Raw genomic sequence first — 25,764 nt, 5'->3', positions numbered from 1 at the left:
CCTGTGTTCCTGCCTATCTGCCTAGTTGCTGACCCTGCTTTGATCCTGACCTCTGCTGACCGTCTCCTGTTGAACCCCTGGCTTGCCTGACCATCCTTCTGCCTGATCCTCTGTACCGCTCTGCCCGTGAGTTACTGAACCCAGCCTGTGACCCTGACTATTCTCTGCCTGCTCCTCCGGTACCTCACTGCCCGCACGTTGCTGACCTGGCCTGCCTGACTACGCCTGACGCTACCCAGACGATCCATCCATCCAGCACGGATCCAGTCACTACTGTCCAAACCTGCCAGCCCCTTCACATCAGGCTTTCCCCCGATACATACCCTCGGCGGACCCCTCTACCACAGTTTGGTGCACTCAGGGGCCGCGACTTGGTCTCAGTCCTGCGCCAAGTCCATTTCCACCATCAGGGGCTCTGGTGAAAAGGCAGACTGGGGCTTAGACTCCACGCCCTGGGGAATCCTGTTCTGTGGGTCACTAGAGATCCCGCCGGGCGGTGCCTGACGGTACCTTATGGCCCGCCTGACCATTCCACCTCTCCAGCCCTGACTACGCCTGTGTTCCTGAAGCCTGCTACTTCCCTGTGTCAGTCCACACATTTCTGGTCACACCCGGATCCCTGACAAATGGTTCCCCACTGTCAGTGCCAGTGCAAGAAATGGTGCCTTCTTGTTGGTGTCAGGGGGAGGAAAAGTACCCAGAGGACCGGACAGAAGCAAGCAAAAGGAGCATTCGTCCGTGGGCCGAAGTTTGAAGGCCACTGTCCTAGACCATAGGCCATCTTTCCTCAGTTAATCTCTATGCCCAGCCACCGTGATTGCTGGATCGTTTCCCGGGCTCCCTGATCATGCAGGTAAGTCTGGAAACCACTGGAAAGCATTGTGGGGAGCAACACCTCCCGCCACTTCTAAAAGTGATCTCAGCGTTGGATTAGCTGAGAATCCCTGACTGAAAAAAAATACCATGGTTATGGCTACAGCAATATGCCACTTCCAACCGAGGACGTCTTCTGTTTGGTTGGGAAGTGTTAATTTTATTAATATTAATACATTAATATTATATTAACGGTCTATTTATATAATGCATTATTAATTATATATTGTAATATTAATATACAGTATATAATAATCCCATTGACGCTGGTCAGAGCCATAGGCCATGATGCCTGGAGATGGTAAGTGGGGATCCTGACCTTGCTGCACTGTGATTGGCTGCCTACTCCTGATTGTCTGTAGCTAGCTGTAAGCTGTCTGTGACAGTTCAGTCACAGTACTAGGGGTGCTGATGGAGCATGCCCCAGAATGACAGCAATGCAGTGGTTGGATGACAGCAATGACAGCAATGACAGCAATGCAGTGGTTGGATGTTACGATAAAGAGATTAATAGGGGCCACAGATCATTGGAGTGAGAAAAAAAGTGCACGTTCGAAGTTCATCTAGAGATGAGTTTGGAGGACGCTGGAGCTCTTTTCTATATCCATCACATACTATGACAAACAAGCATACTCATGTATTTAACAAGTGCACTATCGCACAACTGACAATCACACACAAACACACACACTTGCAGGATATATACATACGCTAATACCTAGTACACACGATGAGAAAATCTGACTAAAAATACTGTTTTTCTGTCCTGACAGAGGATAAGTGGCTGGCAAGCTTAGACGTAGAGGCCCTAAATAGTAACAGAGAACGCGGTCTAGGATTACGAGCCTGTGAATACTTCCTACAATATTGTGGAGCAGCTTTTCAACTGCACACTGATTTCATCCTTAGATTATTAAGGTTTGTTCTTGAACATAACTTCTTCATATTTGATAGTAGAATATATAAACATACAAAAGGCACAGCAATGGGCACATCTTCTGCCCCCACTTACGCCAATTTATTTTTAGGTTGGTGGGAAAAAAACAGTTGTATTCGCTGACAATATGGAGAACTTTACATCAAAAATATTACTTTGGGCCAGATGCATTGATGATGTATTCATTTTGTGGCAGGGAGTGGAAACAAATTTCCATGATTTAGTTAGAACTCTTAATGCCAATGACATAGGTATGTACTTTACTAGTGAAATCCATAGGGACAGCATCAACTTTCTCGATTTGTGTATAACAAGGGATAATGAAGGAAAAGTAGTTACTGCACTAAACCGTAAGCCAACCTCTACAAATAATCTCCTACATTGGAAAAGTCATCATCCTGACCCCCTCAAACATGAGATCCCAACTGCACAGTTTTAAAGGGCCAGGAAGAATTGCTCCTCAGAGGAAACTTTTCAAATAGAAAGCACTGAATTGTATGAACGATTTAAGAAAAGGGGATACAAAATGCTGGATCTTAAAAAATCTTACGATAAGGTAAGAAGCATCCCCAGAGAACAGTTTCTTTTTCCCAAAAGGTTTAAAAAGGTGAAATGAGGATAATAGGAGCCTGGGGAGGACTGACCATTCAGATACTCGGGCACTGCTCGAGGGCCCTGGGTCAGTAGGGGGCCCCATGAGATGCCCCTGGTAACTTTCATAGGCTTTTTTGGGAGTGGTTTGAGTATGGGCAAGGACACAGGGGCCCCATGATCCCCTATTGTCCAGGGGCCCCATGAGTTTTCAGTCCACCCCTGATAGGAACATATTGTAGACAATCACAGGCAGATCTATAATATTGTAAAGAAGTATTGACATATATCGCTTGACGATAAAGATCTATCAAATATATTATCAAATGTTCCCTTGTTTACATATCGAAAAGGAAAACGCCTACGAGACTTGTTGGACCATAGTCATATGGAAAGAATATCTCAGCCATGGCAAACACATATGTGGCTGCCAGACAAACCTATTGTAAGCCATAGATGTGGTCATTGTAAGGCTTGTACCTATGTCCCTAAGATAAAAGAGTTCACCAATCCAACACACGGTGAAATTATAACCATTAAACATTTTTTAAATTGTAACACAAAAGGTGTAATCTACTGTATGTGGCAAAATGTCCCTTCCCTTATTTATTTGTTGGAAAAACGATTTGTCTATTAAGACGTAGAATATTGGAGCATGTGAATGACATCATCCTTAAAAAAGATAGTCTGATAGTGAGACACATTCTAGAGAAACACAATGGTAAAACAGAGTGTTTATCATTCTGGGCAGTACAGAACGCTAGATTGGGTCCCAGGAAGGGAGACCTGGATAAAATCCTATTGAAATTAGAAGCAAAATGGATCTTCCGGCTGGGGTCTATATCCCCTCATGGTCTTAAAGAGGGATTTACCTATTTGCCATTTGTGAATGGTTAATACATGAAGTAAGATTGCTTTCGACATGTGTTTGGGCCAGGGGCGGACTGACCATTTGGAAACTCGGGCACTGCCCGTGGGCCCAGGGTCAGTAGGGGGCCCCACGAGATGCCCCTGGTACCTTTTTCATAGGCTTTTTTGAGTTTGGGCAAGGACAAAGGGGCCCCATGATCGCCTATTGCCCGGGGGCCCCAAGAGTTGTCAGTCTGTCCCTGGTTTGGGCACCTCTCTTTCATGGATATATGTATATACTAATATGTGGGATGTGTTTTGGGTTCAAAACGTGGTATTAGATAGATTGGAATCTACAAGAAATGTATGTGGGCTTACTGTAGGTATTCAAAATGGTGATATTCAGTATTGGGCAATTTATGGAGGGCTGGAGTAGAAGGAATGGTGTAGAACTTCAAATTTATGACATGTATCTTCCTCTACAGAAGCATGCCGATACATATATAAACAATCACCGGGGTGTGAAAAAAAATACTTTGATAAATTGTGGAGGTACGGGGATGCCAAGGTTACGGTGTGAGTCTATGCCACTTTGCCTATGTGAGAGATTATATCACTAATTGATTGGCACTGATGCTGTAGTGATATTCAGTGTTGTTAGTGTCATTTGATATTCTTTCCACAAGATCGCGTCATTACGCAGTGACATCACGACGTATGGGTGCAGCACGATGACGCAGCGGCCATCTTTGAAAGGGGAGAATATAAATCCCAAACAAACAGTCCAAGCTTTGAACCATGTGCTTTTGCTTGACACAATATGGGGTGCACATATATTTACTCCTGACAAACTCCATTGTAAGAGTGAAACATGTTGAGGTTATTTATTTCAGGTACTTATATAGAGCTGTCAATTTACACATATATATTTGTACATTCACATCAGTCCCTAACCCTCAAGGGGTGTACAATCTAAGGTCCCTAGCTTACCTTAATACATACACATACTAGGGAGAATTTAGACAGGAAACAATTAACCTACCAGCATGTCTTTGGAGTGTGGTGAGAAACTGGAGGAAACCCACACAGGCAGAACATGCAAACACCAGGCAGGAGGTGCCATGGCTGGGATTTGAATCCACGACTCTAGTACTGCCAGGTGGAAGTGCTAACCATTTAGCCAGGTTCTTTTTCTTTTTTTGGGTTTGAGCACTCTTATTTTCTATATGATTTAGATCACTTTATAGTTGTTTATAGGATTGAGATCAAGCAACCTTTGCCTATCCATTGATATTGATTGGGATCAAGATAACATCAATATGCCTACTTATGCATGATTCCTTCCGGGAAAGAGGCATTAGGAGTTATAGGTATGGGTGAACTCTGAGATACAATGTATAGAGCTAGAAAATCAATCCCCCCCCCCCCCCCCTCCCTTTTAGAAATAGCTTATAGCTGCAGTCTTCAGTCAGAGACAAATTGGGGAATAGCCTCCTCCATGAATGAACATATATGTACATACATACAGTGACAATGAGAATGGTTGAAGAGAAAACATTGCTGAACGGTGAAGCTGAAAACACTGATAGGTGAATAATATTTAATTCAGTTATTTCTTGTCCACAATGGATCTCTTAAAAAGATGACTAACTATACTTATCGTGGATATACGATTTACCATGATGAGAATAGGGATATATTGTAATAGTCTCCTAAGACAAGCAGTATATTGCTGTTAAATTTTGATCCCTGATGAAAATTGGTGTGGCTTTGATAACACAGTAAGAGGTCATCTTTCTTCTTCATCTTCTTCTTCATATTATTATACAGGATTTATATAGCGCCAACAGTTTGGGCAGCACTTTACAAAATGAAGGTAGACATTACAGTCACAATTTGGTACAAGAGGAAACAGAGGGCCCTGCTCATTAAAACATACAATCTCTTATGATATCGCTTTTGAAGAAGGAATGGACAATATGTGTTTGATCTCTTTCTTTAGGAAAATTTGAACACAAGATTTATTTCACTTATTACAGGTATTTATATAACTCCATTAATTTATGTAGTGCTCAGGGGCGGACTGACCATTTGGAAACTCAGGCACTGCCCGAGGGCCCGGGGTCAGTAGGGGGCCCCATGAGATGCCCCTGGTACCTTTTCATAGGCTTTTTTGAGTTTGGGCTAGGGCACAGGGGCCCCATGATCCCCTATTGCCCGGGGGCCCCATGAGTTGTCAGTCCGCCCCTGGTAGTGCTTTATATGTATATTGTACCTTCACATCAGTCCCTAACCCTCAAAGGGTGTACAATCTATGGTCTACACTATGGGTTCTGTCTGTTCTTTATTCCTTTTCTGATTGCCAGATGGGAGATTCTTGGAAGTTTAATGAGTTTAAAGTGGACAGTTCTTCGTATATGTGCAAGAGGATTTCCTTTGTGGATGGCCTGCCATTCTGAGTCTCTACTATATGGTGCTTACTTACTGGTGTTATTGGGGGGTTTTCTTAGCGGAATCATTATCCTTATCTGGGAGACGATATCCATTGGAAATTATTTGCCACATGTATTCCTCATTACACTGTGCATACCGACCGCTATATATATGGTCAAAGTGTCCGGTAAGGGGCCAATTTTTTCCTGGTGTATGAGATCCAGACCATTCTCCTTCATCTTGTCTTATTTCTTTGAGGGCTTTTAAAGACTTTAAAATTTTCTAATTTTGAGCTGCAATTTTTCAGTTTATAACCTATGGTCAGTAACTTACATTCATACATACACATACTAGGGCCAATTTAGACAAGATCCAAGTTACCTATTAGTATGTGTTTGGAGTGTGGGAGGAAACTGGACTGCCTGGAGGCAAAAGGAGAACATTCAAACTCCAGGGAGGTGGCACCACGGTTGGGGTTTGAACCACCAACCCTAGTACTGTGAGGTGGAAGTGCTAACCATTTAGCCACTCTGATCTCTGGCTCTTGCCTATAAAAATCCTTATTATCAAATTAGGTTAACTCGTTGGGTCCCATTGGTTTTGGTACGTGGGCATGCTTACCCCCATTCATAGAGGAATAAAAATACTGTTTTTGGAGCAATTGCCCAATAATCTGATCTTTAGTACACAGCTTTTGGCAGCCGATCACAACGAAATTATCCAAAGGGACAAACACAAAACTTTTACTTGTACGATAACAGAATGAACAATTTTTGTTTAATCAGTACAGTAAGAAAATCGAAAACCACGCATACTTGGAAATGAGAGAATATTATTTATTTTACTTATTTCAGGTATTTATATAGCACTGTCAGTTTATGCAGTGCTTTACATATATATATTGTATATTCTTATCAGTCCCTAACCCTCAAGGAGTGTGCAATCTAAGGTCCCTAATTCATATTCATACATAGACATACTAGGGCCAATTTAGACAGGAGCTAATTCATCTACCAGCATGTCTTTGGAGTGTGGGAGGAAACCCACGTAGGCACAGGGAGAACATGCAAACTCCAGGTAGAAGGTGCTGTGGCTGGGATTTGAACCAATGACCCTAGTACTGCCTGGTGGAAGTGCTAACCATTTAGCCACTGTGCTGCCCAGGTTACATTCCATTACAATACAATACAATATATTACTGATCGTGGGAAGTTGTATTCTGTCTTCTGCGAATTTTTGGAACTCTAGTAACCTATTGGTTTTAGCATGCAAAAAAAGAAAAAAAACAGACGATCGCTTGTATGATATTAACATCGTGTGTACCAGGCTTAACATATACTGTGTATACAATACTAAACACACCACATACAATCACAAATGAAAAATGCAACATATGCATAGTACACATACTGCATTCTCCTGTTTATGAATGATAGGCACACAAATCTTATACAGCAGACACAAATTGCATTCTTTTGTTTATGCCAGCTACTCTCACATGTACCTAGATTGTAAGCTCCAAGGGGCAGGGCTCTCCTATCCCTCTTGTATTGAACTGTATTGTTGCTGTATTGTCTCCCATTATATTGTAAAGTGCTGAGCAAACTGTTGGTGCTATATAAATCCTGTATAATAATAATAATGATGTACCAAATATACACAACATATACACTGACATATACACCATATATACTCATACAACATACATCCGCATGCACACACAGCACTCTGTTTTCCTGCGCTCTCCCTCCCCGCTCGGCCCCCTGCTCCTTTATTCCAGGCTTTTTTTTCTCATACTCTCCCAACATACTGAGGAATTTCTAGGTCAGATCTGTGCGTCTCGCTCTCGTTCTCAAGCCCTGTGTTATTATCACCCCCCTCCTTCCCACCAGCCTCCACCCTGTGTGTGTCTGCCCTCCTCTTTGTTTACCTGCTCCCATGCCCATCAATCCTCCTTCTTGTTTTTCTAGTAGCCCTATATGCCCCCTGATTATCCCCTGATCCTTCTCCTAGCATTCATCACAAATGGGGAGGAAGGGGGGGGGATACAGTTAAAGGCGCAGCAAATTTATTGCAGAGGGCTGAATATGTGAATACGGCCCAGTGTTTTTTTTAGGTGTGTTAACACTGAATACCATATAACGTGCATTTTCAAAGAGGCAGCGCGCAGGGACTTCCCCTAAATTCGACTGAAAATGCACAGGTGTGATCAGGGTCTATAAGGCCATAGAACCACCTCTATGTGTTATATTTCAGGCACTTATATAGCGCCATCAATTTACGCAGCGCTTTACATATATATTATACATTCACATCAGTCCCTAACCCTCAGGGTCGGTTCAGACCATAGAAATGCAGTCCAGATGCATTCCGGATGTGTTTCTGCATGCATGTCCTTGGCGCGTTCCAGTGCATTTTTTATGTTTTTGATGTGTTCTGGTTAATTTTTTCCCCTCTCTGTTTCTTCAATTTCAATAAGGATGTGTGTGTTCCAGTGTGTTTCTAGTGCCTTTGGTGCGTTCCAGTGCGTTTTGGTGCGTTCCGGTGCATTCCAGTGCATTTGTGATGTTTTTTTACTGCGTTCCAGCACAGTTCTGTGCAGGGAAAATGAAGCCTGTTCTACTTTTTTTTTCTGCAGCTGAAACCTGCTGGAACTGCAAGCACTGATGTGAACTATGGCACTGACAACCATATAACCTACTTTCTGTGCATTTTGGATGCAGGAAAAAAAGCTCACTGAATGCATGTAGTGTGAACTAGCATACAATCTAAGGTCCCTAACTCACATTCATAAATACACATAACAGAGCTAATTTTAACAGGAGCCATTTAACCTACCAGCATGTCTTTGGAGTGTGGGAGGAAACCCACACAGGCAGAACATGCAAACTCCAGGCAGGTTGTGCCTTAAACCAATGACCCTAGTGCAGCTAGACAGAAGTGTTAACCATTTAGCCACTGTGCACCTCTATGGAGTGCAATCTCAACAGCTGCATGTGTGTCTTTTGCCTTTAAAGTGTTACTAAACCCACAACAGTAAAATCAGTCTGTATATGCAGGAAAAAGAATTGTACTTGCTATACACACTGTGGAACCTGAGGGCTTTAATCCTCTGCATTGTGTAAAAAGGCTATTTGATCCTGACTTCTCTGATACTTCCCTTCTTCCAGTGTCCCCCTCCTATCGCCTAATAAGACATATCGTGTGGAGACACTGTGCACATGCTCAGTTTGGTGTGTATTGCTAGAGTTTTTTTTTTTTTTTCTTGGGAGAGTGCATGTGATCAGCACAGGACCAATCAGCACTGTCCAGAAAAAGGGCAGGGGTTCTGCAGCCCCCAGAGCAGAAAGAAAACTCCTCTTCCAAGCTTTAACCAGTGCTCGGCTGAGCACTGATAGAAGCCAACAAGACTTCTCTAACTGCTGATGAGAAAAGGCATTTAGTAGTTTATGTTTACTAAAATAATTGCATTTCCATGTTCTGTGTACTGTGGGAGACCAGATATAGTGAATGCAGGGTCCGGGGTTTAATAACACTTTAAGTACAATTGGACACATTCCTGCTGGTTCACACTGCTTCCAACTTGTAGTTTATGTCACAATTATGTGTAGCGCTACCCCATAAGGATTTTGGGTCTCCCTTTGTCTGCACAGCCAGGCAACATTTCTCATCTTTTTCACAGAGTCAGTAACCATTCCATGGGCTTGTATTTTTGTTTTATTAAGGGGAAATAACTTGGATGGGGATGAGGGACTATGGGATGGCCAACTTGACTTGGCAGAACAATTTGAGGACAGACTTCCTTCATTATGTACATGAAATTGCAGATCCTGGACTGTATTTCCTCCAGAATAACATCAGTCTCTAAAAGAACAATAGCAAAGGTTCCTCTTTTAGGAGCTCTATGTTCCCTGGGTGAAAGTCGTAAAAATTCCCAATACTTGCAGAAAATATCAGCCCATCTGGCTGCCTTGTAAAGTTTTCCAGAGCAAGGGATTTGGGTTAGCTGTGACACTGTTCCCAGGAAAGCATGATGGATATTGCATCTGGCAGCCTTCTCCCTTGTAAGCCCTAGGGGATGTACTCACACTGTCCTTTGTATCCTGCGGCTTTGGATAAGACTGCTGTTGAGGCCTTCTGCTGTGCTAGTCTTCCCATGCTAGACAGGATGTATCTTGGATAAGACTGTGGGTTAGTGAAGATTCCTCTCTCCAGCTTCTTCTCCTTCCTTCCACAGCTCCAGCCTGAAGGTAGAACCCACCTTCCTGAGGGTCCCCTCTCAGACCTCAAGACCCTCAGCACTCCATCTTCCACCCAACCACACACTACTCCCTCTGTCCAGGCTACTCAGTATTTATATGTCCAACTTACCACCCTCCTGGGGATTGGTCAAACACTTATAAATATTCAGATCCTTGCCTCTGCACCTCCGCCCACTAGTTTCTAGACGTTTCCATGGACCTCCAGAACCAGGGGGAGGTGATAGAGGTCTGATCTGCAGAGCCTTCCAGCTTGACCTAAAGCTGAGCCCACAACAATCACCCAGACTCATGATTACTGTGAATCAGCATAAATTTACCTAACCTAACTACACTAGAGGGTACTAAAGATGCACCTTGTGAGTCACTTCGTATGGAATATGAAGTGAATGTGAATACATCACAATCTCTTCCCGAATATGTTTGTGTGTGTATGCAGAGAACTCACTTTTTGTGGAAAAAGTACACAACTATGCAATGTGAATGGCGGCTGGTCTTCTGTAGTTATTTGTTCCTTATTTATATTTTTCTTCATTTTTCCAAGAATATTTAGGCTTCATATAGACTTGCCCTTGGGGCGTGGCAAAAATGCATGGTTTAGCCGCTTTTTGCAGCTCCATCATCTGCACCCCCTCCTTCTTAAAGTGTTACTAAACAGTAAAATCAGTCTGTATATGCAGTAAAGCATGCTTATTATACTCACTGTAGAACCTAAGGGGTTAATCCTCCACATTGTGTAAAAAGGATGTTTTATCCTGTCTTCTATGATCCTCCCATTCTTCTACTGTCCCCGGTCCATCCGCTGATAGAACGGAGGCTTGGGGGAAAGCTGCACATGCTCAGTTTGGTGTGTATTGCTAGAAAGTTTTCTTTTTGGGAGAATTCATGTGATTATCACAGGGCCAATCAACACTGTCCAGACAGAGGGTCAGGGCTCATGCAGCCTAATAGGACAGTCATAGGAGAATGAAAACTCCTCCTACAAGATTAACCAGTGCACTGATGGACACTGCTAGAAGTCACAAGACTGCTATATACTGCTGATGAGAAAAGGTATTTAGCCATTTATATTTACTAAAGTAATTGCATTTCCATACAGCACAAACTCCACCCCAGAGGGGAATCTGGTAAGGTGCATAGTTTGAAGGGTGTGAAGTGTGGAGTGCACCAGGTGGATGGTTTACACATTTGGGGTGATTATATATATGTTTTTTCTTTGCGGGGAGTTCATTTGGAAGAGAGAAAAAGGGAAGAAAGTGGAGGTACATATTATATAAAGAAAATCTTTGGAATGAGGGTAAGGCCACTTTATTAGGTACACCTGTTCAATTGCTTGGTAACACAAATTGCTAATCAGCCAATCACATGGCAGCAACTCAATGCATTTAGGCATCTAGACGTGGTGAAGACGACTTGCTGGAGTTCCAACCGAGTATCAGAATGGAGATGAAAGGGGATTTAGCTGACTTTGAACATGGCATGGTTGTCAGTGCCAGACAGGCTGGTCTGAGTATTTAAAAAACTGCTTAGCACTCCCATTTCTCCAGGCTTTCAATTCATTAAACACTCCGGGGCAGTCCATGCGCAATCTTTCCGAGGCTCACATTACGGTTATACCCAAGGAGAATAAGGATCCAACGTCCCCAGCGAACTACCGACCAATTTCCCTATTGAATGTTGATCTGAAGATCTTTGCCAAGATTCTGGCTAATCGTCTACTACATGTTATAGAATCCATCATATCTCCGGATCAGGTGGGTTTTGTTCCGGGAAGAGAAGCCAGAGATAACACAATAAGGGCCATAAATATACATCATTGGTTAACCCAAAATCAACAGTCCGGATTCTTTCTCTCTTTAGATGCCGAGAAGGCGTTTGACAGACTAGCTTGGGATTACCTAGAGGCAGTTTTGATTGGCATTGGACTGCCTTTGCGCTTTTTGACCTATATTATGTCTCTATATAAAGCCCCCACAGCGCGAGTGCGAGTGAACGGACGCCTATCAGACTCTTTTCTGATCAGCAACGGGACCAGACAGGGATGCCCTCTGTCACCTCTCCTATTCATTCTTACACTGGAACCCTTATTGAATTGCATCAAAGATAATGCCAACATTAAAGGGATTTTGATCAACGGCAAAACGCATAAAGTGGCAGCCTTTGCTGACGACATACTGCTTTTCCTGACAGATCCTCATATCACGATACCTAATTTGTTACAGGATTTCAAATTATTTCAGTATTTGGCTAACTTCAAAATTAACTTTTCTAAATCCCAAGCGCTTAATGTATCATTAAAACCGGAGGTGGTTAAACAAGCGACATCAAATTTTCCCTTTACCTGGCAACGAGAAACTATCACTTATTTAGGTATCCAACTACCATCCCATCTTACCGAACTATATGCAACAAATTTTCTACCCCTCTTACGTAACATTTCCAAAGACCTTCAGATGTGGAATAAACCTTGGTTCTCTTGGTTTGGTAGAGCAGCCATACTTAAGATGAACGTGCTCCCCAGAATATTATATTTACTACAAACAATACCAATTCAATTACCAAATTCATTCTTTCAATCATATAAAACGCTCTGCTCCTCCTTTCTTTGGTATAATAAACGCCCAAGAATCAGCTTCACCCAACTCACTATGTCCAAGAAGAATGGAGGTATTGGATTACCGGATATTTCTCGTTACTACAGGTCTTGCCACCTAGCCAGATTAGTAGACTGGACCACGAATCACATTCATAAGATCTGGGTCGGTTTGGAGGCTGATTTTTCGAAGATACCACTTTCCACCTCCCCATGGCTGAAAACCGCCCATGTCCCTTCTGAATTTCGGATGCACCCACTTATAGGTCCCACTTTACGATGTAGCGCGCAAGTGTTTCAGGAAAAAGTACTTTCTTCCTCTCCGAGCCCTTTCACTCCGATCAAATTGAACCCGGACTTTATTCCAGGGATGTCTACGACCTTTCTCGCTGGGTATAGACGGGAAGATAACCTAACAGTACGTCACTTTCTCAAAGATTCTAAGCTCCGATCTAGAGAAGACATTACAAAGGCGTGGCCAGCCCTTACCTTAACGCCTTGGATGTATAGACAAATCCACCATTTTCTACGTAACTCCCCACATCTAAAGGATTATTCAAGACCGCTTACTGCTTTCGAAAAACTCTGCTTTACAGATCTCCCACAGAGGCATGTAATATCCAAATTATATTCCCTATTGGAAAGTTCCAATACATCTCACTCACTGAAGGCCTGTGCAGCCTGGCAGCATGATCTAGAAATTTCAATCTCACCTGAGGAATGGAACCACATTTACGATCACATGCATAAAGGTTCCATATGTGTTTCTACACAAGAAAGCAACTACAAAGTTTTTTCCAGATGGTATAGAGTTCCATCTGTGATTCATAAATTTGATCCTAAAGTGCCAGATTTATGCTGGCGATGCTCCCAGGCAAATGGTACTCTTCTCCATATATGGTGGGAATGCCCGCTGTTGCAGCCCTTCTGGAGACAAATTTTGGACATCATTAGACAAGTAACCACTTACACCCTAGACTTTACACCAGCACAATGTCTACTCCATCACTCCTCCCTTCCGGTGAGGATTTACCGTAAGTCCCTTGCATTACACATGTTAAATGCGGCAAAGCAGTGTATCCCTGTTCATTGGCGATCAGCCTATATTCCCACCGTACGAGAGTGGATTCTTAGGATCCAGAGGATTGCTGAAATGGAGGAACTGATCTCAGTGGCAAAAGATCACCCCGAGCGATTCAGGAGGACTTGGGCATGTTGGACCCACTTCCAAACTACTGATACTTACCTTGGCTTGCTGAGGGATTGAACGAGAAAGATTTGGAGACACCGAAGGCCTCTAGAACTTTCACCTCGGCAATAACTCCATTAACGGTCATTCACTGAATTGTATCGCTAATTAAAAAGATGAATTAGATACAGCCAGGCTGTTACGAATAGATGTAACTGGTTTGGTTATGCTTATTTAAATATGAACCTGATCATCCAACCACTTCCCCCCCCCCCCTCTCTTTTTTTTTTTTTTTTTTTCTCTCCATCTCTCTCTCCCCATTCCCCCCTTCTATTTGTCATGTGCGTCTCCTCCCACCTCATTTTGATATCTCATCTCATATTCTTCCTCCATCCCCACGCTCCTCTCTTTCTTTTCTTTTCTTTCTCTCATTTACACCCTCTTTTCTCATAGTCTAATTAGCTATTATTCTCATTCGGTACGGAACACCCATAGCTATACAGATGTAACAATATTCTACAACAGTAACCCACATTTTTTTTTTGAGATGGAAATATATGTCATAGATGCCTTGAGAGGATACTTTTGACGACCTCTTCAGAATCCGCTTATGTATACTTTCCTTACATAGAGCCTAGTGTATACCATAATTATCGAAAGTACATGCTACTGTCAGTATTGCTATGGTTACGTCTATCACTTTTGCCTTACTGTGGAACTCCGTCCTCTGATGTTATACAAATTAATATATTGTCTTGATCCCGTCTGCGTTACGGGAGAACGTACTAGAAACTTTGCACGGACTGCGATCCGTATCTGTCTATCATTTGTTTACCTTTCATACTTCAATAAAACGTTTTTTTTGGAAAAAAAAAAAAAATAAAAAACTGCTGATATACTGGGATTTTCACACACAACCATCTCCAGGGTTTACAGAGAATGGTCCAAAAAAGAGAAAATATCCAGTGAGAGGCAGTTGTGTTGATGACAATGCCTTGTTAATGTCAGAGGAGAATGGACAGACTGGTTCAGCTGTGACATTCAGATGGTAGGGTCAGAATTTGGTGTAAACAACATGAAAGCATGGATCCATCCTGTCTTGTATCAACGGTTCAGGGTGGTGGTAGTGGTATAATGATGTGGGGGATATTTTCTTTGCACTAGCAAGGTGTACCTAATATAGTGGCCTCTCCATGTATGACCTTGGCTTCCATCCTGACTATACTTCTTCAATCTGGTCCAGCCAATCTGACCACACCACCACCTCGGTTGCCATCTTGTTTGTGGATGCTGCCTTGGTCTTGCTTCATCTCCAAGGGCAACAGGAGTCCTGCTATCAATCCTGACTGACTAGCTGACAACTATTTGGTGGACTCCGCTGCAAGCAACCTCCAGCAGAGCTACCTAAAAGGCACCCTTGCTTCTTTGGGCCTTGTAGTCCCTGTTCTCACCTTCAGGAGTCCAAGGGAAGCCCTGTCACCAAGCCAGCCTCCAACCAGGTATGTGACAGTATGTCCCCTAAAAATATGTCCCTCTTCTTACCTATAGTAAGTTGTTAGGTAGTTCATACCAATTTGTTAGGCTGAAGAACTTTTCTCCAGAAAAGAAAGGTTGAACTCCACATTGTAAGCTTGCTGTCAGCCTTACATAAGACCTGAGACGCCTCTTGGAAAGGATGTTTGCATTGGAATGCCACAGTTAATTCATCCCACCAGTGATAATAAGATTTAATGCAACCTAGTGTCTACAGCAGCTGGCAGATCCTTCCAACAATTTCAAACTATGTCTAGAGGCAGGGTGGTCCTCTCTCTAGCTGCTGTTTATGACAAATGTTAAGGTGACCACGCATTTAAAGATTTGTGATGCACTGAAACTTGATTATATGGAGAAATTTGAATATGTGTGATTTACTCCACCTCCAGCCAAAAAGTTATATTTTGGTTATGGATAAAGAAGGGGCTACTGTTGGGTTTTAAATAGTTCACTCCAGGCTCAGCTACCCCCATAAACTGATCACATCCTCTCCCTCCCGGGAGTCAACCCCCACTCAGTATATTATCCTAAGTTTTGAAAGATACTCGCATTTTTTCAAAGATTTTAGGTTGGTCACCTGGCTTTCTAGGTTCTTTTCAGTCTTCCCTGGGGTGTGGGTGGTCCACCAGATGTAGAGATCAGCACTGACATCATCACTCAGCTCTCTGCATGAATACACTGTGAATGATGGCCACCTTATTCCATTGCTGGGCGTCTTGCAACCCAGAGGAATGAGGGCATCTTCAGGCCAACAAGAAGCAAGCTTCAAACACCCTGTGCCCATTCTCTGTCCCCTTGTTGTAGGTGCCCATGGTTGGCATGGAGTGTGAAATGTACATGCATGGCCAAGAAGGCAGCTAGAATGTACTTGAATATGCATGATGTGTTTTTCGTGTCAATTGTAGGTGGATAATGGACATGTTGGAGCACAGTGTGTCAGAGCAGACATGAAGCAATGGCCCACTGGTTGCCAGCACTGATCTGGAGTGTGTGTGCAGTAAGGAGGTACCCCTCCCCCTCCACTGCACCAGGTGGGGGGTAGCACCTACTGTAAGGACCCGGTACTGAATCTGCTACCTCTGCTGTGTCTGGTGATGTCTCTTCTTTCTGATCTAACCAAGATGCTGGACAGTACCCTGTCTGATCTGGTGGATATTCTTGCCTTGTGCCTTGTTTCTGCTGAACTTTTAACTCTTTGCTGCTCCTCTGAACTTCCTGTTTAAGCCACGCCTTTGCACTTCCCGTTTGCCAGATTATTGTGCTCTCTCCAGCCAATATCTCGCTCTTGTCACTCCTGCTGTCATCCATCTCTCTGCTATCGCTCGTTACCAACCTTTGGCTTGTTTACTGACTACACTTCTGCTATATCCCTACCTGCTATATCTGCTATTGGACCTCAGCTTGCTCACCTCCTGGTGGGTTGATCCAGAGGACTGTGACCGGGTCCTAACATGCAGCAAAATCTATCACCACCATCAGGAGCTTTGGTTAGTGCTTAGACTCCACATCTCAGGTGAGCCTGCATCATCCGCCAGGGTGACCTGCTGCTGCATGTATCCAGCTGGTGGGTGGGAGCCTCTCTACTGCTATAGCTACTGCCCTCCAAGCTTGGCCCCTGACTGTGACAGAATTATCTTGCCCAAACATGGAGTCTGCTATAGCACATGTTGTGGCTCCTTACAGGTAGAAATTGCAGAGCTTCAAGAGTTCATTGTTACCTATCAAGACAAATTTGCCAAACTGGAAACTGCAGAAACAGTTGTTGGACTTACATTCTCGAGATGATGCTAATGTACGTATGCCTCTACCACTCAAATTCAATGGAGACCTCCGCCATTACAGAGGTTTCCTTAATTGGTACATATAAATCAAAATGCAACCTGCTCTATTTAATTCTGAGGAAAAAAAGGTACTAATTGTTATCAACCTTCTAACTGAGGAAACCCTAGCTTGGGCCTCCCCTTATGTAGAACAAGACAGTGCTACTCTGCATGATTGCTGTGAATCATGTTTTTTATCTCAATGATCTTGAGATCTTTCATTTAATTTTGTATCCAAATTGGTCAGAGGCTTATGTTACAGGATCATCCATGATCTGAGTGTGATTTATGACAAAGATGCAGCCTGCAGTATCTGTATCAAGAGGAGAAGAGAAAACACATGTTGCTCACTTGTTCATTCCAAGTTTAATGTGTTAAACAGAAATGGTTCACAATATACAGAAAATTACTTTTATAGTGTAAGCTCAAGCCACATGGAAAAGCGCATTAATTTGTATTAGAGAATTACCATTACTAACATATAGGATACTAAACAGAGAAAGTGAGTGTCAGAACAAACACAAAACTGAACAAAGATAACACAAACCAAGTGTGACTAACCTGTATCAAGAGGACAGCACAAACATATGTTGCTCTCTTGCTCTTTGAGATTTTAATGTGAGCTTGTTGGTATTAGTCTCCTGAACTCACACTACAAATCATTTGAGTTCCCTCTAGCTGCAGTCTAGGAATAGCATTACTGGGAGGTTTATTAATTTACTTGCTACACTTACAGAGAGGAAGAAGGAGAGACTGTGAATGTTTGGAAGTGATGGTAGCATGCATTTCTCTGCTAGTCAAATTGTTCAGAAGGATCAAAAACTTACTCTGGATTTTAACACTCCTGAGCCTATGCAGGTTGATGCTATTAAGAGATCCATTTCTACTCAGGAGAAAGAGAGATGTTTAGAGAACTTATGCTTCTATTGTGGGGATTCTGAGCATTACACAGTGAATTGCCCTAACAAAGTCAAAAGGACAATTGATGTGACTGATGTTATAGTGCCTGAGCAGAGTTTTAGAGAAGTCTCTAGAACTCAGTAGGTGGGGGTGAGGAGGAGCTGGTCTGCACTCTTAAGGGATCATGACCAATCCCCAAAGCAGGAGGCTTGGCAAGGGGTCAGGACTTAATAGTGACTGAGCCTGCTCAGTAGCAGGGGAGAGTTTGGGTGGAAGATGGAGTAAGCAGTATGGAGTTTGAAGCCTGGGAGGGAGTCCAGGAGAGGAGCCTACCTACAGGTAGAGGAGCTGGAAGGGAGGATCTCTCAGCCTCTTTGTCTCCTGAGAGAGGACAGCCTTGGAAGCAGAGAAGGAGCCAGCCCTGCATAAGGCCTGAAGGCAGCCACCAACCCACAAGCTTACTGGAGAGGAATGAGTGAGTAATCCCACACACCCTGGGCCGGATAAGGGGAGAGGGCATTCTGGTGGAAAACTTGACTAGCTCCCATCTAGGACTGCTGATCTTGGTAGCAGATTCTAGGTCCCCTTGCCCAGTGATTCTCTCAGCCAGCTGGGTGAAAAGGAGATTTCATCTGGGGTCTGAGGTGGTATGTCAGGATTGGCTGGATAGCTCTCCAGAAGAGAAACCCTTCTGAGCATTTGTACATGGTTCCAGGAAGTTGTCCTCAGTTTAACAGTTCCTTGGGCATCCCATGTACCCTCATCCCTATCCATTTTCAAATCTCCTAATAAAATCCAAAAAACAAGTTGAAGTACTGTTTACTGTCTCTGGAGTGCAAAGCTTGTTGGAAATGTTTGTTGCTTGCTGTGCAGGACTATAGGGGGACCCAAATCTTTAGCAATTCTTAAGGGGGTAGTGCTACAAATACATTCTCTATTTCTCATATTGTCATCCCTATTAAATTTATCACAGAGGGCAGTGAAATTCTTTGCTCTGCTATGCTGCATTCTGGGACCAGGGAACTTTATAGACCTTACACCTAAAGTACTCTGCTCAAAAAAATTAAAGGAACACTTTTTAATCAGAGTATACCATCACGTCATTTAAACTCCTGGGATATTGATCTGGTCAGTTAAGTAGCAGAGGGGGTTGTTAATCAGTTTCAGCTGCTTTGGTCTTAATGAACCTAACAACAGGTGCACTAGATGGGCAGCAATGAGACAACCCCCAAAACAGGTATGGTTTTATAGGTGGAGGCCACTGCCATTTTTTTCCATACTTATCTTTTCTGACTGTTTTTCACTAGTTTTGCATTTGGCTAGGGTCAGTGTCACTACTGGTAGCATGAGGCGATAACTGGGCCCTACAGAGGTTGCACAGGCAGTCCAACTCCTCCAGGAGGGCACATCAATACGTGCCATTGCCAGAAGATTTGCTGTGTCACCCAGCACAGTCTCAAGAGCATGGAGGAGATTCCAGGAGACAGGCAGTTACTCTAGGAGAGCTGGACAGGGCTGTAGAAGGTCCTTAACCCATCAGCAAGACCAGTATCTGTTCCTTTTGTGCAAGGAGGAACAGGATGAGCACTGCCAGAGCTCTACAAAATTACCTCCAGCAGACCACTGGTGTGAACGTCTCTGACCAATCAGAAACAGAATTTATGAGGGTGGCCTGAGGGCCGGACGTCCTCCTGTGGGCCCTGTGCTCACCATAGAGCTCTATTGGCATGTTCCATTAAACACCAGAATTGGCAGGTCCGCCACTGGTGCCCTGTGTTTTTCACACATGAGAGCAGGTTCACCCTGAGCACATGTGACAGATGTGAAAGGGTCTGTAAAAGCCGTGGAGAACATTATGCTGCCTGCAACATCGTTCAGCATGACTGTTTTGGTGGTGGGTCAGTGATGGTCAGGGGAGGCATATCTATGGAGGGACACACAGACCTCTACAGGCACCCTGACTGCCATTAGGTATCGGGATGAAATCCTTGGACCCATTGTCAGACCCTATGCTGGTGCAGTGGGTCCTGGGTTCCTCCAGGTGCACAACAATGCCCAGCCTCATGTGACGACAGTATGCAGGGAGTACCTGGAGGATGGAGAAATTGATACTATTGAATGGCCGCCACGCTCTCTGACCTAAATCCAATAGAACACCTCTGGGATATCATGTTTCGGTCCATCCAAAGCTGTCAGGTTGCACCTCAGACTGTCCAGGAGCTCAGTGATGCCCTGATCCAGATCTGGGAGGAAATACCCCAGGACACCATCCATCATCTCATTAGGATCATGCCCCGATGTTGTCAGGCATGCATACAAGCATGTGAGGGCCATACAAACTACGGAGTACCATTCTGAGTTGCTGCAAGAAAATTTCAGCAAAATGGACTAGCCTGCTGCATAATTTTTTCACTTTGATTTTCGGGGTGTCTTTGAATTCAGTCCTCTATAGGTTGATCATTTTAATTTCCATCAAACAATGGGGCATCCTTATGTTCCTAACACATTACCCAGTCCATATTAGTATAAATATCCAGCATAATATTTTTCGCTATTGAGATCTGATGTGTTTTTTTTCAAAGTGTTCCTTTACTTTTTTTCAGCAGTGTACAATTCCTATCAGGAGTTCAGATTTTGATATTGAGTCAGCAAGATTTTGGGACATTTGGGACAGTATTGGGTATTAAAGTAGGAGGTTCCATCTTTGGATCAAATGACATTGTGTGCAGTGTATACATGTGTCTATAAAGCATTGGGGTGTGAAGTTGTTTCAGAAAGAGATTTATTACTATTGCTGCTGATAATTTATTTAAAATGTGTTTAAAGCAACATTAAACCCAATACCAAAAAAAAATTGTAATTGCAACTTATCAATCATTAGATGTGTTGGCTGCATTGGTTTTCTTTTTTTAGGATTGTTCCCCTCTGTATTAGGTCGCATTCAAAACACACTGCAGATGCGATCTGAAGCAGGTGTCAGTGTTGAATTAATGACACCCCAAACGCAGGTTACAAACACAGTGCGATTGTACACCGGATCGCTTGGTACAGAAGTACCATGCAATGTGGTTGCAGTGAGCTTCCAAAAGTAGTGCATGTACTACTTTCAGTGCGGTGCAGTGCAATTTTAGCCTATTCAAAATTAATAGGCTCAAATCGCACCACATTGAACCGCTGCATGTTCCTGTGCAATTCCTAATGTGAAGCAACCCTAAAGCTGGCCATAGACGGTTAGAATCTCAGCCGGTTCAGCAGTGACCAGCTGAGATTTGATCCATGTATGGGGAGGCTGAATGCACCCAAGTTTGTCGATCGAGCAACTTGGGTACAATGTGACTATAGCTAGCGGCAGCTCCCTTTGCCACCCTCCCTGACAGGAGAACACAATAGCTTTGTGGGAGGGATTCTCCCATCAACACTGACTGTTTTGTTCAGGGCCAGATCTAGCTGATGTTATATGGGGGTGCAGTAAAAAATGTCAGGGGGGCAGAGGATAGGGTAGCATGTGAAAACAGGAATCAGTAGCGGAGTGTACTGGGGGTCAGCAGGGCAGAGGACAGGAATTATCAAAGCAAAGGGCAGAGATCAGCAGTTGTAGGGCAGTGTACAGGGGGTCAGCAGGGCAGAGGATGGACAGTCAGCAAAGAGGAGTGTACAGGGGTCGGTATGGCAGTGTATAGGGGTCAGCAGTGTGCAGGACATGTTTTTATGTTTTTAAAGGCAAACTTAGCATCCAGACAGTATAAACAATATGTATAGCAGTCAGGATGAGCATCACATTGGGGTGTACACATGCTGCCACTGTGATGTTTTGTAGCCATGGCAGAAATTATAATCTATGTTGAATTCTGTGGGCACAGTGCCTGCTGAATGTGACCCAGTCAAGTGAATGAGGCTGCTCTGCGAGCACCCCACAATTGCGTGCAATGAACATGGTGGTAGTGCACTAGTGTGGGGTTCTAGGGGTTAAAGCAGGTGGTGAGGAGGCAATACAGCATCTCCTCACTGCCAACCAACTACTCTCTGAAAAGTGATCTGATTTCAGATCGCTCTTCAGAGACCAAAGCTCATAGGAACAAGCCTCTAAAGGGATGCTGGGTCTGGGCAGGAAGGAGTTAAAATAAGGAACACAAACTTTAGAGAAACCTCCATCAGTTTATCAAGCCTTCAGATTGTCAGCCATCACCAATAATACTACATTTGTCTCTAAGTGTTAACTAGACAAGAACAATGAGGGGGAGATAAGGGAGGGAAATGGGGGGGGGGAAGGGAGGGAGAGAAGAAGGGAGTGAAGGAGGGGAAGAGAGAAGGGAAACAATGGAGGGGGGATGGAGGTGGGACAGAAGGAGGGGGGAAATGGAGGGGTGAGAGAAGGGAGGCAATGGAGGGGGGAGAGAAGGAGGGAGATGGAGGGTGGAGGGGAGAAAGAAGGGGGGAGATGGAAGGGAGAGAGAAGGAGGGAGAGAAGTATGGAGATGGAGGGGGGAGAGAATAAGAAAGGAACTGGAGGAGGGAAAGAAGAAGGAGGGATGTGGAGGGGGGAGAGAAGAAGGAGGGAGATGGAGGGGGAGAGAAGAAAGAGGGAAATGGAGGGGTGAGAGAAGAAGGAGGGAAATGAAGGAGGAAGAGAAGGAAGGAGACTGAGGAAGAAGAGAAGGAGTGAGATGGAGGGGGGAGAAAAGAGGGTGGGAAATAGAGGAGGGAGAGAAGGAGGGAGATGGAGGGGGGAGAGAGGGAGGGAAATGGACAGGGGAGAGAAGAAGGAGGGAAATGGAGGAGGAAGAGAAGGAAGGAGATGGAGGAGGAAGAGAAGGCAGGAGATGGAGGGTGAGAGAAGAAAGAGGGAAATGGAAGGGGGAAAGAAGAAGGAGGGAAATGGAGAATGAAGAGCAGGGGCGGACTGACAACTCATGGGGCCCCCGGGCAATAGGGGAACATGGGGCCCCTGTTGTCACGATTGCGGGATTGCCGCCACCAACATGCGAGAATCTCACGACTGCGACCACCAATATGTCATGATCGTGGCGTCAGACCCCACACCTTCTCACCAAATTCGTGGCCAAAAGACCGGCCGATCTAAAACCGCTATGTGACGTGCGTAAAAAGGCCACACCCAGCTGCACCCTACACAGCGACTTTCCAGCTAATGGACTACAATTGGTGCCTGCAGTCTGAATGCGCTTGTTACTGGGTCGGGTTAATTACACAACTAACCCTCTACTGCCACCACCCCTTTTTGTACAGAGCAAGGGGAAACTCTCCTTATCAATTAATACACTATAATGATTGAAATAATGGTCTGTATAACACGGTCCGCAGGCCCGTTATACAGAGATTAAAACAAACAGTAGCGTCTCTTCAAAGGCAGGAATTCGTGAATTGCAAGTAAGCGCTTAGAAACAGTTTAACACTTTCAGAAAGAAAGGTTTATTACTAAAAGAGTCAAACAGGTGCAATAAAATATTTACAAAGAAGATGTAACTAAGATATATATATATACATAGAAAACAGCACAGCAAAGAGATAACAGGGAGAAGTTAAAAGGTTAAGTTACTTGCCATGTTAAGCCTTTTAGGTAGCAGATCCAAGTTGCAGAGCGAAAGGGTCTTTGATCTCCCGGGTGGTATATTGATCTTAAAATTGGGAGATGTGTTTTGCTTACTTTGTAGGCTTGCTAGCCTGTGTTTTAAAGTCCCTCAGGGGGGGGGGTGGCTCTGAGTAACTGGCCAATACCCTGTTGAGGGAGGGATCATTGGGTGGACTCTGCATTAAAACCAACAGCTTCATAATCCATGATATGAAACATAGGGGACAACTGACTTGAGGAATGTTCAGTTAGTTCTGTCACCTAGCCGCTAGGTTTTATGAGGTTACAATCTCTTTCAAATCCTGGGAAAAACTACCTTATCTCTGTTAGGAGGTGCGAGTTTATGCAGGCTCTTGGACAGCCTGTCTCTGAGAGGCTCTGTTTCTATAGGGGGGCTTTGTAGCTCTGGGCCCCCTGCTGCTCTACCTGCCAGTAACTTTTTTAACACACACACATCTGTCACTGTGCCTCTCAGGAAGGGAGGGGAAAGGAGAATAAAGGATTGAGGGAGAAATGTATGCTCTTATCAAAATGGATGTGCCTGACAAAATGGTGGCACTGCGTCCATCTCTGAGCGCAAGATTGCTACACCTGTGTCCTTGCCCAAACTCAAAAAAGCCTATGAAAAAGGTACCAGGGGCATCTCATGGGGCCCCCACTGACCCCGGGCCCTCGGGCAGTGCCCGAGTTTCCAAATGATCAGTCTGCCCCTGATGAAGAGAAGGAGGGAGATGGAGGAGGAAGAGGAGGGAGATGGAGGGGGATAGAAGGAGGGAAATGGAGGGGGAAGAGAAGAAGGAGGGAAATGGAGGAGGAAGAGAAGGTGGGCAATGGAGGAGGGAGAGAAAGAGGGAGGTGGAGGAAGAAGAGAAGGAGGGAGATGAAGAAGGAAGAGAAGGAGGAGGGAGATGGGGAGAGTTCAGCTGCAGTGCAGAGCTCAGCTCACTCACCCAGGTTGGTCTCTGCAGGCTCAGGCAGAGGAATCAATCTTGCAGCCACAATGTAGTTGTCGGCTGCAGTGCTTGAACTTTCCCGCCCACACATCTTCTTAGGCTCAGCACTGGTTAGGATTTGGGGGGGGCATAGTCCACCCCAGCACCCCCCTAGATCTGGCCATGGTGTTGATGGGAGAATTAAGTGATTTTCTTTCCTGCAACCTATGGTGGAAGGAAAGAAAAAAAAAATCATTCCATCTATGGCTGGCTTTAGAGTGCCCCCATTCTGGATGAAGTAGCACAGGGGGCACCTTTGGACAGCAGCCTTGTCAGTCTGGAGGGAAGGGAGTCTTAGATGTACTAGCGAACTGAAGCCAAACTCCAGGTAATACTTTACAGACATTTACAGAAAACTGTTTTTTTTTCCTTTTGGGGTAAAGGTTTTATGTAAATAAATAAAAGCTGATCATTGTAAGCACCCGCTGTCAGTTTTAAATGGTTTGTCTCAACCTTCTAACTGCTACATCTGCAGGGCAGCTTATTCTATTGAAAAAGAACAGACATACTGGCCAGATCACCAATTGCAAATGACAAAAAAAGTCTAAAAAGAAAAAGAATGCAGCCCTCATATCTAAGAGTTGATAAGCTGCAATATAATACATGTTTAATCTGGGGTTTAATACCGCTTTAAATTTATTTAAACCGAATAACACATGAAAGTTACAAACAGATATAGATAAACTCTAACGAGCCCTCTGAATCCTCCTGAATTATTTCTATTGTAATTGTACTTTCTGCCCTTATGTAGCTGGCCAGCTAAGACCAGTCCTAGGTTGCTAATATGGTTCACATATATGTGTATACCAAACCTGCCAATAACCTCAGTACAGTATATATGTGCATATGTTAAAGCCAAAAGCAGAATCATTGCTGTAATTTATGTCTTTGATTGTTATATGACATTTCTATATTCATTGTGTTAGCAGAAGCAGAAAAGGAAAATATGCCTTTAAGAGTTAGTATAAGGTGAGCCAATCACAGACAGCCTCACACTGTACAGAGCCTTAACCAATCCCAGCCAGTTTCACATTTATGCCTGTGTAAAACTCCCTGCTAGATTGTTCTAGAGACACATGCTCACCAGACAGAAGAGGAAACAGACAAGTTCCAGTCAGAGAAGCTTTATGGAAACAGAGAAGGCCAAATAGGTATTTAATGCACTTGTGTGTTCCTGTCAGGAATGGACTTGCCAATAGTGGTGGGAC

The 25,764-nt window shown here is 44.0% G+C and overlaps 1 protein-coding gene across 1 annotated transcript in view; it reads right to left on the bottom strand.

Moving 5' to 3' along the window:
• Positions 1 to 9,841, bottom strand: part of LOC149456979 (uncharacterized) — a 54,090-nt gene extending 44,249 nt beyond the window's left edge. The window contains exon 1 of the mRNA XM_089684229.1: positions 9,772 to 9,841. Within this exon, the coding sequence (XP_089540355.1) occupies positions 9,772 to 9,841 (70 nt within the window). The remainder of the gene's footprint in view (positions 1 to 9,771) is intronic.
• Between the last annotated feature and the right edge of the window lie 15,923 nt (positions 9,842 to 25,764).

This window comes from Staurois parvus, unplaced genomic scaffold (genome assembly GCF_062004578.1).
Source record: "Staurois parvus isolate SC_StPar_1 unplaced genomic scaffold, SC_StPar_1.0 ptg000340l, whole genome shotgun sequence".
Classification (NCBI taxonomy): Eukaryota; Metazoa; Chordata; class Amphibia; order Anura; family Ranidae; genus Staurois; species Staurois parvus.
Note: the sequence above shows the minus strand (reverse complement) of the source record. Positions and strands in the feature narration are given on the sequence as shown.